Source organism: Miniopterus natalensis, chromosome 20 (genome assembly GCF_054644295.1).
Source record: "Miniopterus natalensis isolate mMinNat1 chromosome 20, mMinNat1.hap1, whole genome shotgun sequence".
NCBI classification, from domain to species: Eukaryota; Metazoa; Chordata; class Mammalia; order Chiroptera; family Miniopteridae; genus Miniopterus; species Miniopterus natalensis.
Genome location: NC_142100.1, coordinates 374,727 through 389,685, shown reverse-complemented (window position 1 = coordinate 389,685; position 14,959 = coordinate 374,727). Strand labels below are relative to the sequence as shown.

The 14,959-nt window shown below is 47.6% G+C and overlaps 1 protein-coding gene across 2 annotated transcripts in view; it reads right to left on the bottom strand.

Annotated features, from left to right (window-relative positions):
* Nucleotides 1-14,959, bottom strand: part of GRIK4 (glutamate ionotropic receptor kainate type subunit 4) — a 428,146-nt gene that overhangs the window by 271,937 nt on the left and 141,250 nt on the right. For both annotated transcript variants that reach the window (XM_087828477.1, XM_016217418.2), the window contains exons 2-3: nucleotides 12,020-12,125; nucleotides 8,131-8,262 (exon numbers count right to left, since the gene is read on the bottom strand). In XM_087828477.1, coding sequence (XP_087684603.1) covers nucleotides 8,131-8,212 — 82 coding nt within the window. In that variant the 5' untranslated portion in view covers nucleotides 8,213-8,262; nucleotides 12,020-12,125. The remainder of the gene's footprint in view (nucleotides 1-8,130; nucleotides 8,263-12,019; nucleotides 12,126-14,959) is intronic.

Below are 14,959 nucleotides of genomic sequence, written 5' to 3'. Positions count from 1 at the left end.
GTGAATGACATCACTGGGGCACAGGGCTCACAGAAATGAGGAGGAACCAGCAAAGGAGACGGAGAAGTAACCAGTGAGAGGCAGTGCAAAGAACCAAGATGGAGTATGACCCAGAAGCCAAGAAAAAGAAGTGTTTCAAGAAAGAGAAAGTGAAAGATTACGTCAACTGCTGCCAGCAAAAGGAGTCTGGGGGACAGATTTAGCAACATGGGCATCATCATAGTTGGTGTTAAAATCTGACGGGAAAGCTCCTACTGATAAGGTAACAGAGAGGAAATAGAGACAATTTGAATCGGCAATTCTTTTGCAGATTCTCACTGGACAGGGAGGAGAGAAATAGGGGGCTAGATAAAGAAATATGTGGAGCTAAGGGCAATTTTGAAGATGGAAGATCATTCAGATCCATTATGCAGTACCTGGGACCATTACCCTGGTGGGAAAGCCCAGGACACCAGGGAGGCAGAGAAGATAGAATTCAATCTCACAGGATGCTCATAGCCTGTGGGGCAAATGGAATTCAAACACTTTTTTTTTTGGAATGTTTGCAAAAACAAGTGGGTATGTACCAATGAAGACAGGGCAACACATGTGTGACTGTGTGAGCATGCACACCTCCTGAGCTCTGAGAATTCTGGAAGGAAGAGTTTTCCAAGCCAGCTGGAGATCCTTAGCTCCTAGAAAGAGGTGAACTTAAAGTAGGGTTTAAAAAAGGAAAGAGACAGCACTTGGTAGGGGAGATGAGAAGCATGCTCCAGGCAGCAGAAGGCTAAGAGACTGAGGCAGGGCTGCCCAGGGTGCTGCTCATAACAACAGATGTCCCTTTCACAGCACTTCCTACATGACTGATGCTGCTCTAAGTGCTTCCCATGCAGTGAGTTATTGAGTTCTCATAAAATCATGAGGTAGTGACTACTTTTACTCCATATTAGAGGTACAACTGAAACACTAAGAATAAGTTCTTGCTTAAGGTCATACAACTAGTAAAGGCTGGAACTCAGATTCAAACCCAGGAAGTATTGTTAGAGCACATTCTGGCACCAAACTTGGTGCTCTGCTGGAGCTTTCCAGGGCCAGTCTTAGTGCCAACCACCACACATCTGGTTCCATTCTTCCCTTGCTTTCCAGACCCAAATCAGCTTGGAGGAGCCATGTCAGACAACTGGGTGAGTCAGGGTGTAAGGGACTGAAAGAAGGAGACGTATGTGGGACCTGCTCTTGGGCTGCCCCAGATGAACACTCACGCCAAGCTATGTTGGTTTCCTCAACAGGAGTGAGAGGAACTGAAATAGCTGTGGCTAATGTGCACCCCCAGGTAGAGTTTCAGAATAGTGAACCTCTTCTCTGAAGGGGATGATGCTAACAGAAAGATTCTCAACTCGAGAGACCACCAATCAAGGCTGCAGAGCCTCCTGAATCTAGCAAGGTAACACTGTCTGCCTTCCCAGCCATGTACAACTGAGTCTGTACATGCTGAGCCTGACAGGCCTAGCTCTATTACCTCCACGACATTCATCAGTGTGGGCTTCATGGGTTTTGCTAACTTAGCCCACGAGCTGACTGGGCTCTGCAACTCACTTCAATAGGAAGAAACACATACCAAAAAGATATAGAGGGAACACTGGGTAGCCTGATGGCTGTCTGCAGCCTCCTGCCACCCAGTACCCCCAGCCACCAAGGGCCAGCCCCCATAAAGCTCATATGGACGTGCACCTGCTCATTCAGACTAATGAGAACCATGTGTGAGCACTGTCTTGCCTGCAGTTGAGCTGCGTTATGAGTGGGATGTGCAGACTGCTGATGCATACATGTGCACCCCACCTACTCAGACTCACACAAACTCAGGCACTGGCTGATAACTGGCAGTGGCTTCCATCATTGCTCATGCTTCTCGAGCTCCCCCATCAGAGACCACATTGAGAAAGGAAACACCCATATAGGTCCACACTAAGAGAATAAAAAGGATAAGTAGGGCTTAATGTCTCGGTCTGGCCTATCCAAGCAGCTGAGGCCACATGGGGTCATAACATAATTAGGCAGACGGTTGCTTCCATTCTAAACTCTTACTGCTGGTTGTTAATGAGGACATACTGATAATGGAGTGCCTCCCTGTGAGAGTATGAGAACACACCAGAGGCTAGAATAGTCTCTCACAGAATCCCAGGTCGAAAGGGGTCTGAGGTAACAGGTCCAACCTGCATTTTATGCTGAAATCCCTGTCCAACCCATCTATGGTCACCTCCAGCTCTGGGACCTCAGTGTCCAAAACAGCCCATTTCATTTGCCTGGCAAACATTTTTTTACATCAAACCAAAATCTCTCCAGAGTTTGCTAATAATTCACTCCCTTCCAAAGACTCTGTAAACACAGAAGTGAAGACAGGCTTTTGAAATTCTGACAAAGTGTCACCATGGCTGTTCTCCCAACACCATGTGTACCTCTGCCATGGGGGCTTCATTGAGGGGCAGCAGATGCTATCAGACCATCACATATATGGAGAAGCATAATGAGAGTCCAGAGGAAACCAGACCATTGTAGCACAAATGAACACAGCAGCCACCTACCAAAATTATTGGAAAATCAGTTTATTATCTCTGACTTTTAGTTAGAAAACAACAGCCCCATCCCTTCATCTCTGATACCCCGGCCACTGAGACCTTTCCCAGTTTCTTCCCAAAGATCAATCATAAGTTTAAGAAAACATAACAAATTCATTGCCATTACTTGCCTGTTCTCTCTAGCTTGTGTTCTTGGGGGGCAAGGGGAAGAACAATATCTCTATCTTTTTATCTTTATCTTTTTCTTCTTTCTTTATCCATTCTATGTTTAACATTGTCTCTATAGGACTGAAGCTCATTGGGGGAAAGCAACTAGGTAAAAAATGAAGTTGTAGAGTGCTTGGGGGTCCTGGTAAGACAGAGTGTCAAATTAATTCAAGTTCTTGCTGCTTTGCCATACAGGGAAACCTTAAACAAGAAAGAGATTCAATTGCTCTGACAACCTGCCATGTGTCTAATGCCACCTCACGAGCAGGATACTACCACCATGAGTGAGCCTCTGGAGTCCCAAGCCTCAGTGTTTCCATCCATCAGATGGACTTCCTGCCCTTAGGAAATTATTTGTAGATAAAACAATCAAAGAAAAGCAAAAGACAATATTAGCAGTAATGCTTCCATCTTTAGGTTTCTTTCCCAGATAGAACTCAGTGTATTTACTATGCCTGCTGTGGTTAATGGGCTGTCCCAAACATCTCAGGGGTATACTAGCTGCCATAGAGCAAAGTGGAAAGAGATAGCTTTGGAGACGGGTTCAGATGCCAGTATCTGTGTAACCCTAGACGAGTTATTTAAAATCTCCCAGCTTCCATTTCTTCACCTATAACATGCAGATTGCCTGAAACACGTGAAATGCCCAGCACAGCCCCTGGTAGAGAGCAGGGCCTTTTCAGGTGGGAGGCATGGTGGTGATTGTTATTGTTCAGTTCCATGTCCTCAGTGCTTGGCACTCAAAAAATACTTATGGAGTAAAGTGATAAATGGGTAACTGAATCATTAGATTACAGCCAAAATTCGCATTAGAACCCAGTGAGGAACTTCAGTCCATTTCTATTCTCTCTCTTAAGTAAGACAGATAGTGGACATTTCTTTTCCTTCTGCTCTCTCTCTTTTCTCTTCTATTTCCTCCAGTAAGTCTACATTGTTTAGCACACAGGTAAGTCCAGAAGAAAATAATATATATATATATATATATATATATATATATATATATATCTCCTAGGGTTAGGATAAAATATTCTAGGGTGAGGGTAAATAAAAAGTAAATATATATCCTCACCCTAGGATATTTTTTCCATTGCTTTTTCAGAGAGAGTGGAAGGGGGGAGAGAGAAACATGGATGTGAGAGAAGCACATGGATCAGTTGCTTCCTGCTCATGCACTGACCTGGGCCGGGACCTGAGTCTGCAGCCAGGGTACTGGACTTGAGGTCCATGGGCTAACATCAAAGATGTTCTTGGGAACCAGGCCTTTCCAGGGTGGTGATTCATCCACCCATTACACTCACTGTTTGTGCAAAACCCTTACATGCACTGGGCACAGAGGTGGTTGCTCTCCCATGCAGTTTGGCATCTGGGGGGAAAATACCATCACAATTACAGCACAACCCAGTAAATACTGAAATCAGGAGAATGGGAGAAAGGTAGGAAAAAGATGATTTCTTCCTGGTAAGGACAGGGTGATATTAGGGAAGATGTTTGCAAAGGAAGAGCTATTTAATCCAATGATGGTAGTGATGAAGGAAGAGGAGGAGGAGTTTTTCAGGCAGAGAAGAGAGTGGGAGGAAGAGCTCTGCAGGCACAGGAGGCAGGCGGCACCTGGAGGAAACCTCTCTGGTATATTTGAAACAGGAGCATGCTGGAAAGCCTAGCATTCATTTGACTGACAAATACTTACTGAGGACTTAATGTGCTCAGGGCAAGAGTAGCATTTACTAATGTCAGAAACAGGCTGAGAGAAAACCACAAGGAACAGTGACCCTCACATACTGCTGAAAGTGATTCTGCATCCCTAGTGGCGAAGGGAGCCCGCCGGTGGGCAGCAAGAAGAGCACCACAAAGGAGTCAAGGAGGCCGATGGGGCCTAGTGCTGACTGCTGCCAGCGTGGCCACTACTTGCTCTGCTACCTTCACCAGATCACTGCCCACTCTGAGCTGCCTGCCCCATCTGTGAAATAAGCAGGTTGGAAAATGCAGTCCTTAGAGCCCGTTACCACCCTAAGACATCATGATGATCCCTTTCAGTCACAGGGCTGTAGAGACGGGTGGGGTCTTCTCAGAGCATGTATTAACTAGTGGCTCCCAAAGTCATCACTCAGAGGACTAAGAGGGACAAAAGCAAAATCAAAAGACATTTCGGATCAATGACTGAAGAGGCTGACAAATGTGTGAGAGTTTGGGCAATTTTTGTGGGCAGCCTCACAGTCATAAATAAAATCCCTTTCTCTTACCCCAAACCTCATTCAGTGGTTGAACACCCGACGGAATAATAGATAACTTGGCTATATCTCTGCTTGGGCCTCACGTGAATGAAACACAGCCATTCCAAGGCTGACAAGCTGGGCCGAAGATGGAGCAGGGGGCAACTCACCTGAGACTCCCAGTCCCTCTGTGCAGCCTCGCACTCGCACTCTCACTCTCATCGCCTATTCTGAGGCTGGAGGTTGGAAGAAACCCCAGATAAAAACAAACAAGGGGAGAAGTGGCAGACTTTCAAGGGCTTGGGAGACCCTGGAACCATGAGTGCTGCTTCAGCCATTTGTGTGCAAAGCTGCCCACTGCTAAGCACAACTGAGACTGGCTAGTCAGCCAGGGCGAGCGGAATAGGAAAACTGAGACAGTTAAACAGCAATTTGCAGCCATCTGTAAATGCTATCTTCCCTAAACCAAGGACACTTAAGAATAAATGGTGCGCACTTCTCCCCATAACCAGAGGGCAAATAACTTAAATCACCTACTCGGGGAGACAGCAGAAATCCAACAAGTGCCATTTTCCAGCTACACCCAAGGACAGATAAAGTTAAGAGAATAAATCTCATTTTGCTACATCAGCATAAACCTGATGAATATTCTATTGAGATCCTCCCCTAAGACCTCCCCTAAACACCCAGACTTTAAAACCCCTCAAAACAAAGGTCCTAGAGCTCTCTCCTTCCCACAGAGCATGCCGTAGCTTTCCCCTCCTCTTCCGCTCCTCCTCCTCTTCTTCCCCCACAGGCATGCATCTCCTAATCTCTAAGGCACTCCAGGAGGCTTGCAAACCAGGGCAGCAATGGATAGCAGAAGGTCATCCCGGCAAACCCCCTGAACCTGTCCAGGCCCCCTTTTCTCTGTCTGACTTCTCAGTGAGCCAAAGCAGAGCAGCCTGGGCTCATTTCCCAGCCCTTCCTTGTTTCACTGTCCCCAGCCTTAATAAACGTCTTCTAAAATTCACCTGGACTCATGTGAAACTTTTCCTGCATGAAGTCCAGAATCCACACACTACCAGCCAGCCCTAGACAAGACCTGTCAAGGGCCAGCCACTTGGGTTTTCTTGGCCTACTTCTCTTCCTGTCCCTGCCCTACTGCAGATCTTCTCTGAGTCCCTATGGTCACCCCCTTTCCATCCATAAACACTGGGAGAGTTTAGAAAGCTCCCAGCTCCCAGAATAATCAAGGAGACAGAAAAATCAGTCCTGACATTGCTATTTCAGGTTTTCTTTCCTTTCTCTTTGTTGGCTTAATTCTGCTTCCTGGCCTCTGCAGAAAATTAGGCCTGGTTTGACCTTGCCAGGCAGTGGGGCTCCTGCCTAGAAATCATTTGGAAGTGGCCTAGCATGAACCAAAACTGAGGTCAGCAGAGTCTTGACAGAACTGGACAAGCAATGCTCCAAGTGTGGGTTTGAGAGCATGAGGGATCCCTTTGAAGCCCTCTGTTGGTGTGGCAGGCAAGAAAGGGGCCTGTCAGCTCCACTTTCTGCTCCCCTCCAGGAGAGCAGGTGTCAGGAGAGCCAGGCCCTGAGGCACAGCCAGTTCTGGCTCAATCCATTTCTGCTACCCATTGGTGACAAATGGAAATTGATGGGCTACCACTTTATCTGCTCAAGCTCATTTAGAAGGGGAGAAAACCCCACAGTAAATGCTGATAACTGTAGGCATCTTATAAATTAAGCATCTTAAGGATATGAACCATTTCGCATTGTTGCTAAGCATAATTAAATTAGGTTTTGGAGTTTCAGTGGAAATGAATGGAGAAGAGGGAGGGAAGATTTTGTTTACAGTTCCTTTTTTTTTAAAGATGCAGAGTGGTGAACCCAGGGTGGAGTGAGGAGGAAGACGGAGTTGTCTGCCCCAGTTCTGATTCCCACCCACTGCTGCTGGGTACCTGTGGAGCAGTGTGCCGCAAGGTGACATGGAGCAGCCCAAGGCCTGCAGCTGGGCCTCTGGCCACGCGGCCTGCCTGAGCCAGAGTCTCAGCTCTTGGCTTCCTCTGCCCAGCCTCGGCTTCCTACCCCTATTCCCACTTCCAGGGTTTCAGGACAGTCGTGATCATAATTGGAGGTGTTTGGGAGCTTCAAGCCAATTCTCTGGGACTCAGTGTCATGACATCTTCATTCTGAATCAGACTCTAACCCTTTCAAGATGAAGTTTAGAATCCAGGATCCTGCCTTGCTTATAGTATTTACTTCCTGCCTTCCTCAGATGGATATCTCTCTGGATTACCTACTTGGTGTTTGAGCTCCCCTGGGGCTTTTCCCTAGCCTTGCCCATGGGGTCCTGCTGCTGGAGAGGCCTTCATGTGACCAACAATCCACCTGCCTAGATGACCCACTGCTGTGCCCCACTGATGTACCCACACAAATCCCCTTTTCCCCTGTCCCTGTGGATGGAACTGTGTCTTCAGGACCCAGATCAATAGTGCCTCCGCCTGCAGTTACAAGCCTTGCTCAGTTCTGGGGGGAAGAAGCACTTGATTTCCCAGGTACTCCTGGACTCCAGGTGGGGCTAAGCCTCCCTCCAGGGATGCGAGCGCTGACGAGGCAGGTGGCAGCATTGTCCCACAGCAAACAGGCCAAGGAAGAGAGCACAGGGATACACATCACTGGAGTGACCCTGCTCACCCCTTCAGAACCAGGCCATGGAAAGCAGATGCTAAGTCAAGGGCCCTACAGCACAGTGGGCCAGGGTCACCCAAAGGACTCCCTGGCTTCATCCCAAGCACACCCTTAGGAAGCATTCTTCAATGGATCAGAGAAAAGGTCACCTCTCTTCTCTGATCTCCAGCCCTGCATTTGGAATCCCAGGGCCATTCCAACCCTCCTTCCTCACCTAACAGTGGACCTTTTCATGTGCTACACAGTGGGTCACAAGCTGTAATGGAGACTTAGCAGCATCTTTATTTTCATCATAGTGGAGCTGGGCAGGCTGGCCAGATTAGAGCTGTGAGCCTGTCAACTGCACCATCCCCAGCACCCAGGCCCAGACAAACTCCAGGTGACATAGTACAGGGTCATATGTCTCCTGTGGACACCTGGGGTAATGAGAGGGAGCATCACCCATGGCCACGATGCCCCTGGGATGCCATCTGAGCAGCACTTACCAATCCTCAGGGAGTGGGGACTGCAAGCCACCATCACAAGCCATACAGGAAGCAGCACCAAAGGCGCAGAGACTTGGGGCATCTTCTATAAATCCTCATGGAGCTCCCTGCTGGTCTGGGCATGACATAACTCTGCAAGAGAGTGGTGGGAGCACGTGAGACCTATGTCCCTGTTAGGAAGCGACCTATTCAGCCCACTGACCCCAGATACCTTCCCCTCCCCACCCCCAGAGCCCTGGCTATCAGTGCTCATGTAGAGTTCCAGGCCTCTGTCCTTCCTCTCTATGCTCAAGCTCAGGTTCTAACTCATTCCTCATCAAAACAGTGGCAGGCGGTTATTGTGGCTGAATGATTCACAGGACGCCACTTTTTAAAAATCTCAAATTGGGGAGGAAGACCTTCATCTGCTCTTAAGGAACAGGAGCCATGAAGCAGCAGCAAGGGACATGGTTGGAGGGTTATGCCAATGCCCAAGACACAGTGCACACACTGCTCCTGGGCAGTGGTGTGGGGAAGGGCTGGGTTTCAGTCCAGTCCTCCAAGTACCAACTGGTGGCCTTCATGAGGACTTTTCTTGGTCACTCAACTCAGTTTCCTCACAGGTAAAAGAGACACAACACTACTTGTCTGGTGAAGCTAAATTGAGGACTAAGACAATATAGAAGAAGCTGCCATGCTCAGGGCCTGCCTAAAGGAGGGACTATTCAGATGTCAGTTCCTCCCCAGTTCAGACCTGTAGAAGAGCTGGTTTCCACACCTGCTCCTGCTACCTGCTGAAAACTAACCCACCCCATCCTTCCTCCATCAACCTCTCTTCATCCTTCTTCCTAAACTCCTCTCCTTCCCAGGGCAGCTGGACCTCAGAAGCTCAAAGGGGCTGCATCCCCTGATGGCAGCGTGGGCTGTCCCCTCACTGAGACCTTTCCAACACCCTGCCTCCAGAGTCTGTAGTCTGCCAGCTATGCCCATCATGGGGTGAGAGTGGGGCTGGTGAGCACCTGGATATGCTTTCTGGGTCACCCTTGGTTAAGGAAAGCAGTATTAAAACAATTCCTCCTCCCACCCCCTATGCAGACAATCCAATAGAAACATGGGCAAAAGACTAGAACAGAGACTTCACTAACCACTATATCCAAAGGCCTAGAATCATTTAAGAAAGGCACTTGGCTTCATTGGGCTTCAGGAAAATGCATTTTTAAACCACAATAAGATGCCAGTATACATACACCAGAATGACTTTTTAACAAAATACAATGACAAGTGTTGGCAAGGATGTGGAGCAACTGGAACTCTTGTATAGTGTCAGTGGAGTGTCCATGGATAGAACTGTTTTTGAAAACTGGTCTACTAGAGCTTCACACGTACCCTAATGACCCAGCAGCTCCACACTGAAGCACACATGCAATAGAAACATATGTACGTGCTCACCGAGGACGCCTAGAATGTCCACAGCGGCACTCTCAGGGTTCCCCCAAACTGGAAACTACCCAGATGTCTAGCAGCAAAATGGAGAAATGTAGTGTATCTACACACAACAGAATGTTGTATGGAAATGAAAATGAGTAATGATGAATGTCACAAACATTATATTGAGAGAAAGAAACCAGGCACAAAAGAGTATGTACAGTAAGACTCTACCTATACATAATACAAAAACAGACAGAAAACTCTTCTGTGCTATTAGTAGCTACCCTTGGGGGTGGTGTGACTAGAAGGGGACATTTGGGGTCTTCTTTGTGTGATGTTCTGTTTCCTGCTCTGTGTGTGTTCACTTTGTGAAAACTCACTGAGCCACATCCTTATGATAATGTTCATTCTCCTGTATGTGTGTTATACTTTAGTAAAAGTTTAGTTTAATGACATCCTCCACCTCCCCACACACTCAATGTTCCAGCCACACCCAGCAGCTTGTGGTTTCCTGTGCATGCTGTTCCCTCTGCCTGAAGGATGCTCCTCTCTCTAACCTCTGCCATTTGCCAGTCAAGTGCTCTCTATGTGCCATCACAGCAGCCTGGAGTGGCTCTGACACCAGGACTCTTCCCTCTGTGGCTGCTGCGTTTACATGTCTACACCTGGGATGCATGTGGACTGTTTCCAGTTTACTGTTGTATCCTCAGAGTCTACTTATACAAAATAGGTGCACAGTACATAGTTGTTCAATGAGTAGAAGGCCCCAAGCAATTGTCTCCTGTAGGGAGACAGGAAAATAAAGGGCAAAGACAACTATGTTGTTGGCAAGTCAGGCCTAGAACCTCTGTCCCTCAGTTCATGGTGCTGGTGCTGGGACATATGACAGCAAATGGGGCAAGGGAAGCTTCACATCCTTGTGTGGATGAAATCGATTGTTCAGTGATTGTCTGTCTATACACCAGAATGCAAGCTTGACAGAGGAGGCGCAGGGGGTAGAAATTGTATTTGTGTCTCCTCAGGTCCCAGAAGAGTGCCTGGCATATATTATGGTCTCAATAAATAATTGTAGAGTGGATAAATGAATAAACCGTCAAAGAGGAAAGAACTGTGAAAATCTGGTCAGGCTATATAAAAGTAATATTAAATATAATCATTTGTGTTGAATGCCTTCCATTTACCCCTGATCAGTATGCTGCATAGTAATTATGCAGATTGCTAAAGAGGTGTCAGATTAGTGTGTGTAGATTTTATTTGATGACAGAACTACTCACTTCCTTCAGGCCTGACTTGTGTCATTCATGGCCTTAAAGCCTGGCTGATCTTGGAGAGCACATGTAAGGACATCAATGGCTGGGGTCCAGGCCTGCTCTTGGGCCTTCGCTGTGTGACCCAGGGCACAATGACGAGGAATAATCTCCTCCTAAGCCTTTATTTAATGACATCTCACCTCCTCACACCCACTCGATGTTTCAGAAATAAAAAGAACCATCACATTACATGCTTATAAGGCTCAAGAGCAGAAAGATGACGCTCTCAGATTCTTTATCAAAAAACACAAAATTGAAGTCTATTTTCACGTTAACGTTTAGATGAATCTAGCCTTAAAACCTAACAGTGTAGCCTTTGTTAACTGAAAGTATTTTGATAAAAATAATCATCCTCTTCCCGCTAACGTTATCCTCTCTGGGAACTTTACCTTCCCCATGGTTTATCACCATCTGCATGATGTGGCTTCTAAACTGGCATCTCTAGCCCAGAATACTTGCATTTAGCTGCCTCCTTAAATCTCCACCTGGATGTCCCACAGCGCTTCCAACAATCCTCATGTAAAGGGAAGGTATCCTCTCCCCCTCTCCCACCAGCTGCTTCTCCTCCTACATTCTCCTTAGCATGACAATCAACCAGGCACCCAAGCCAGAAAGTTGAAAGTTACCCTAGATTTCTCCTTCCCCACAGCCCATCTTATCAATCACCAGGTCCTGATAGCTCTGCCTCGTGAACACCATAACCTTCTCCCCACTGCCACTGAGCCTCTCCAATCCAGGCATCTGTCAGCAATAACCCAGACCTCTGCAATAGCAGCCTTCTTGGTCTCCCTCCCTCTGCTTTTTCCCTCTCCAGGAGCTCTCCTCACAGCAGCCAGGGTGCTTACCAAAATGTAAACTTGATAATGACACACCCCAGCCCCAAAGTGTTGGGTAGCTCTCCATTGCATCAGGGATCAAGGGCAAACTCCTCCCTCCCTCCCTGTACTTTAGGTAACTCAGAAGGTGGAAAGTCTAAAAACAGAACATTCCTGTGCAGCTGAGGACACTATTTTGACACAGCAGGATAGCCACGCCCATTGTAATGAGAGCAGAGTTAGGGCCCAACAGGAACAAGAACCAGGCTGGGTCTGGCTGTGGATCTTATTAAGGGAATACTCTTGAGCATCTTGGAGCCCATTTCCTCATTGATGACATGGGAATACAATGCCTACCTCATGCAGTGATGAGCACCAGGAGAGCAGGGAACATGTCGGAGTTTTCCACCTGTGTTTCCAGTTCCTAGCACAGGCTGGCACATAGTAGGCACTCAAAAAATATCTGTTGAAATAATGAAAAAATCCAATCAGATAATATGTGTGTAAAAGGCTCTGTCAGCATGAAGTATTTACTCATGACTTACATTCAGAGTCCCTGACCACATGAATTTAAAATCCAGGTCCCATTTCCCATGGTCTGAGCTCTCCTCTCCGACCCCAGCTCTCCGTCTGCAGCGGTGGCGATGTCTGATCACACACTGCCACGCAAGCCCTCGAGGGCCACACTGGCGAAGACCAGAGTGCTTACCATTTACTTGCCCAAGATGTCTCAACCAAACACCAAAAATCAGATATCTCCACTTCTTCCAGAAGGGGAAGCTAATTTCCATTTTTTCAAAATTTGAAGACTGGTCAGCTTCCTCAAGTTAGAAGGCCCTCTAATGTCTCTAAGTGCCCTTGGCCCCTCTTCTGTGCTGGTATTTTGAATACATGCTCCACAAGGCAGAGCCTTCTTCCTCTTATTCACTGCTCTACCTGTAGCACCTAGAATAGTGCCCGGTGCAATGCATTATCAATAAGCATCACTGAATGTGTACATGAGTGAATGAATAGCTATTTAACTTTGCACTTACATATGCCCTCTCTCTACAATCAGACTGAAAGCTCCTGGGGGCAGGGAAACACCTCTTTTAGGCACATGTCTTCCTAACACACTTGCTATATGAGAGCCTATCCAGGGTGCTTATACTGAGCAGAGACTCAATTACTGTTTGGTGATTCCAACCAGCACTGCATGACACGCACAGACAGGTACCACCTGCCAATAGCTCACACTGTTCAGGCAATGAGCACATCTGAACTCCCTAGCCCAGTTGTGCTAAATGGCTTCTCCTCTCCTGACTTGCCAACAGTCCTTCCACTGGTCTCTGTCTCATCTTCATTGGGCTATTACACCATTAATCATAATTTTTCAGGGTGTGTTTGAGGGGAGACTGACAGCCACCACATGGTGTTTGGTGGCAGGGGGGACAGAGGAAATCAGAGGGGCAGCCAGATTACAGGTTTTTTCTCGGTTGTGGGCAACAAGATCTTGATTACTCCTCATGATGCTCCAGGCTCTCAAGACAAATGGACGTGGGCACCTTTGCTGCTCTGACTCCTAGCTGGAAGAAACTCCTAGCAGAAGCCACAGCTTGCATGGAGTATGCAGGATGGTGGGTGGCCAGGCAGTGGAGTGAGGCCACCATGCAACTGAGGACACAGTTGGACAGGGCCCTAGGCCCTGTGGCCTCCTTGAAAGAGAATCAGCCTTTGTGACCTAATAGAGTTGGGAAGCACATGTAAGTGTCTCCCTGGCAACATGCAGTGCAATGCCAGGATGTGGGCCCTGTCCTGGGAGGCAGAGGCCTGGGTGTTCACTAGCTCTGGGAGTCACCTTTGTGAGCTTCACCTTCATCTGTAAAATGGGGGAGGTAAACTAGGTGATCACTAAGGTTCTTTTAAGCTCTGAAATTCTTAAATTCTAGGAACTGTACTATAATAACAAATATTTATTGCATATTTACTTACTATGTGCAAAGTACTATTTCAGACTCATTGCTCCTCTGATGAACCCGATGAGGCAGAGACTCACTCTCCCTCCTGCAGATGTGGACCCCAGAGGCGGGGAGGTTGAGGGAGACTTGTCAAGGTCACTCAGGTGGTCCCTGGAGGGACCCGGCCGTCAGTTCCAGGGCCCACTCTCACCTAATACTCTGTACACTGGCTCTCTCCACATACCCCAGAACCTGGCACTTAGTTGGCACTTGAAGGAATGTTGGAATGTGATTATAATAATTATCACAATGTTGAAAAAGAAGAAAGTGAAATACAAGGTCTAGGGCTCATCTGCACATTTTGCCAAACTGGGAGTGGGGCAACAACAGAAGAATGAAGCCAGGGTGTCCTTTGGCAAAATGATCAGTCCAGGTGTCCTCAACCTGTACAATTTACCACCAGGAGATGCTTCCAGGAATTTGTGATGAGTTACAACATGGAAGGTTAGCCGGGTGCTTGGCATTGGCCTGAGGGCTGGAACAGCTCCAATGGTCCAGGATAAACTGAAGAGCAGTGGCTGGCTCAGCCTAGCCTGACTTTAGAGGAAGATATTCAGGGAACACAGCAACCACAGGTATCTGCTGGCACTCAGGACGTGGGATAGCTGCTCCCAATCATGGGTACCAATGAGCAGGACATAAGGAATCCCCAGTCTTTTTCCCCCTCTAAGCCACCTCCCCAGTAGATTTCAGACTGAAGCCCTCAACCCACCTCTAAACAATCTTCCTCACCAGGGGCCAGAGCAAATGTCCATGGCTTCCAATCCCAGCTGCCACCATGTGTCCTTAAGCTGGTTACCTAACCTCCAAGAGCTTCAATCTAGAACTAATTGTGGGTGACAACGCCTGCCTGGAGGATCTGCTGCCAGAGGTTGTGGTTGTAATGCATTCAGTAACCCTGAGCGTCCTTGTTTTCCTATCCATCCCCACTCCAGCCTCCCTCAGCCCTTTCACACAGACGCTGGCCTGCATCCACATCTTCTCTCCATATGATGGCCTCCACACCTTTTGCTAATATTAATCCACAGCCTTTTCACTTCCAAATGCTGCTCCAAGTGACCCATCCCAGAAGCTTTCCCTGAAGAAGTCAGTCCTCCTTCCTCACCCAGACTCGGCCTGGCCTAGGAGAAAAATCAGATTGGAGGTGGAGAGCTGTGTGACCTTGGGCCCGTTTCTTAACCTCTGGTGGGTTCCATTTCCTCTTTTGTAAAATGAGGAAATGACACCTCACTGTCTACCTTACAGGATGCCAAGGGGATCAAATGAGACAATGGGTAAGCATTACTTTGCAGAGGAGTGA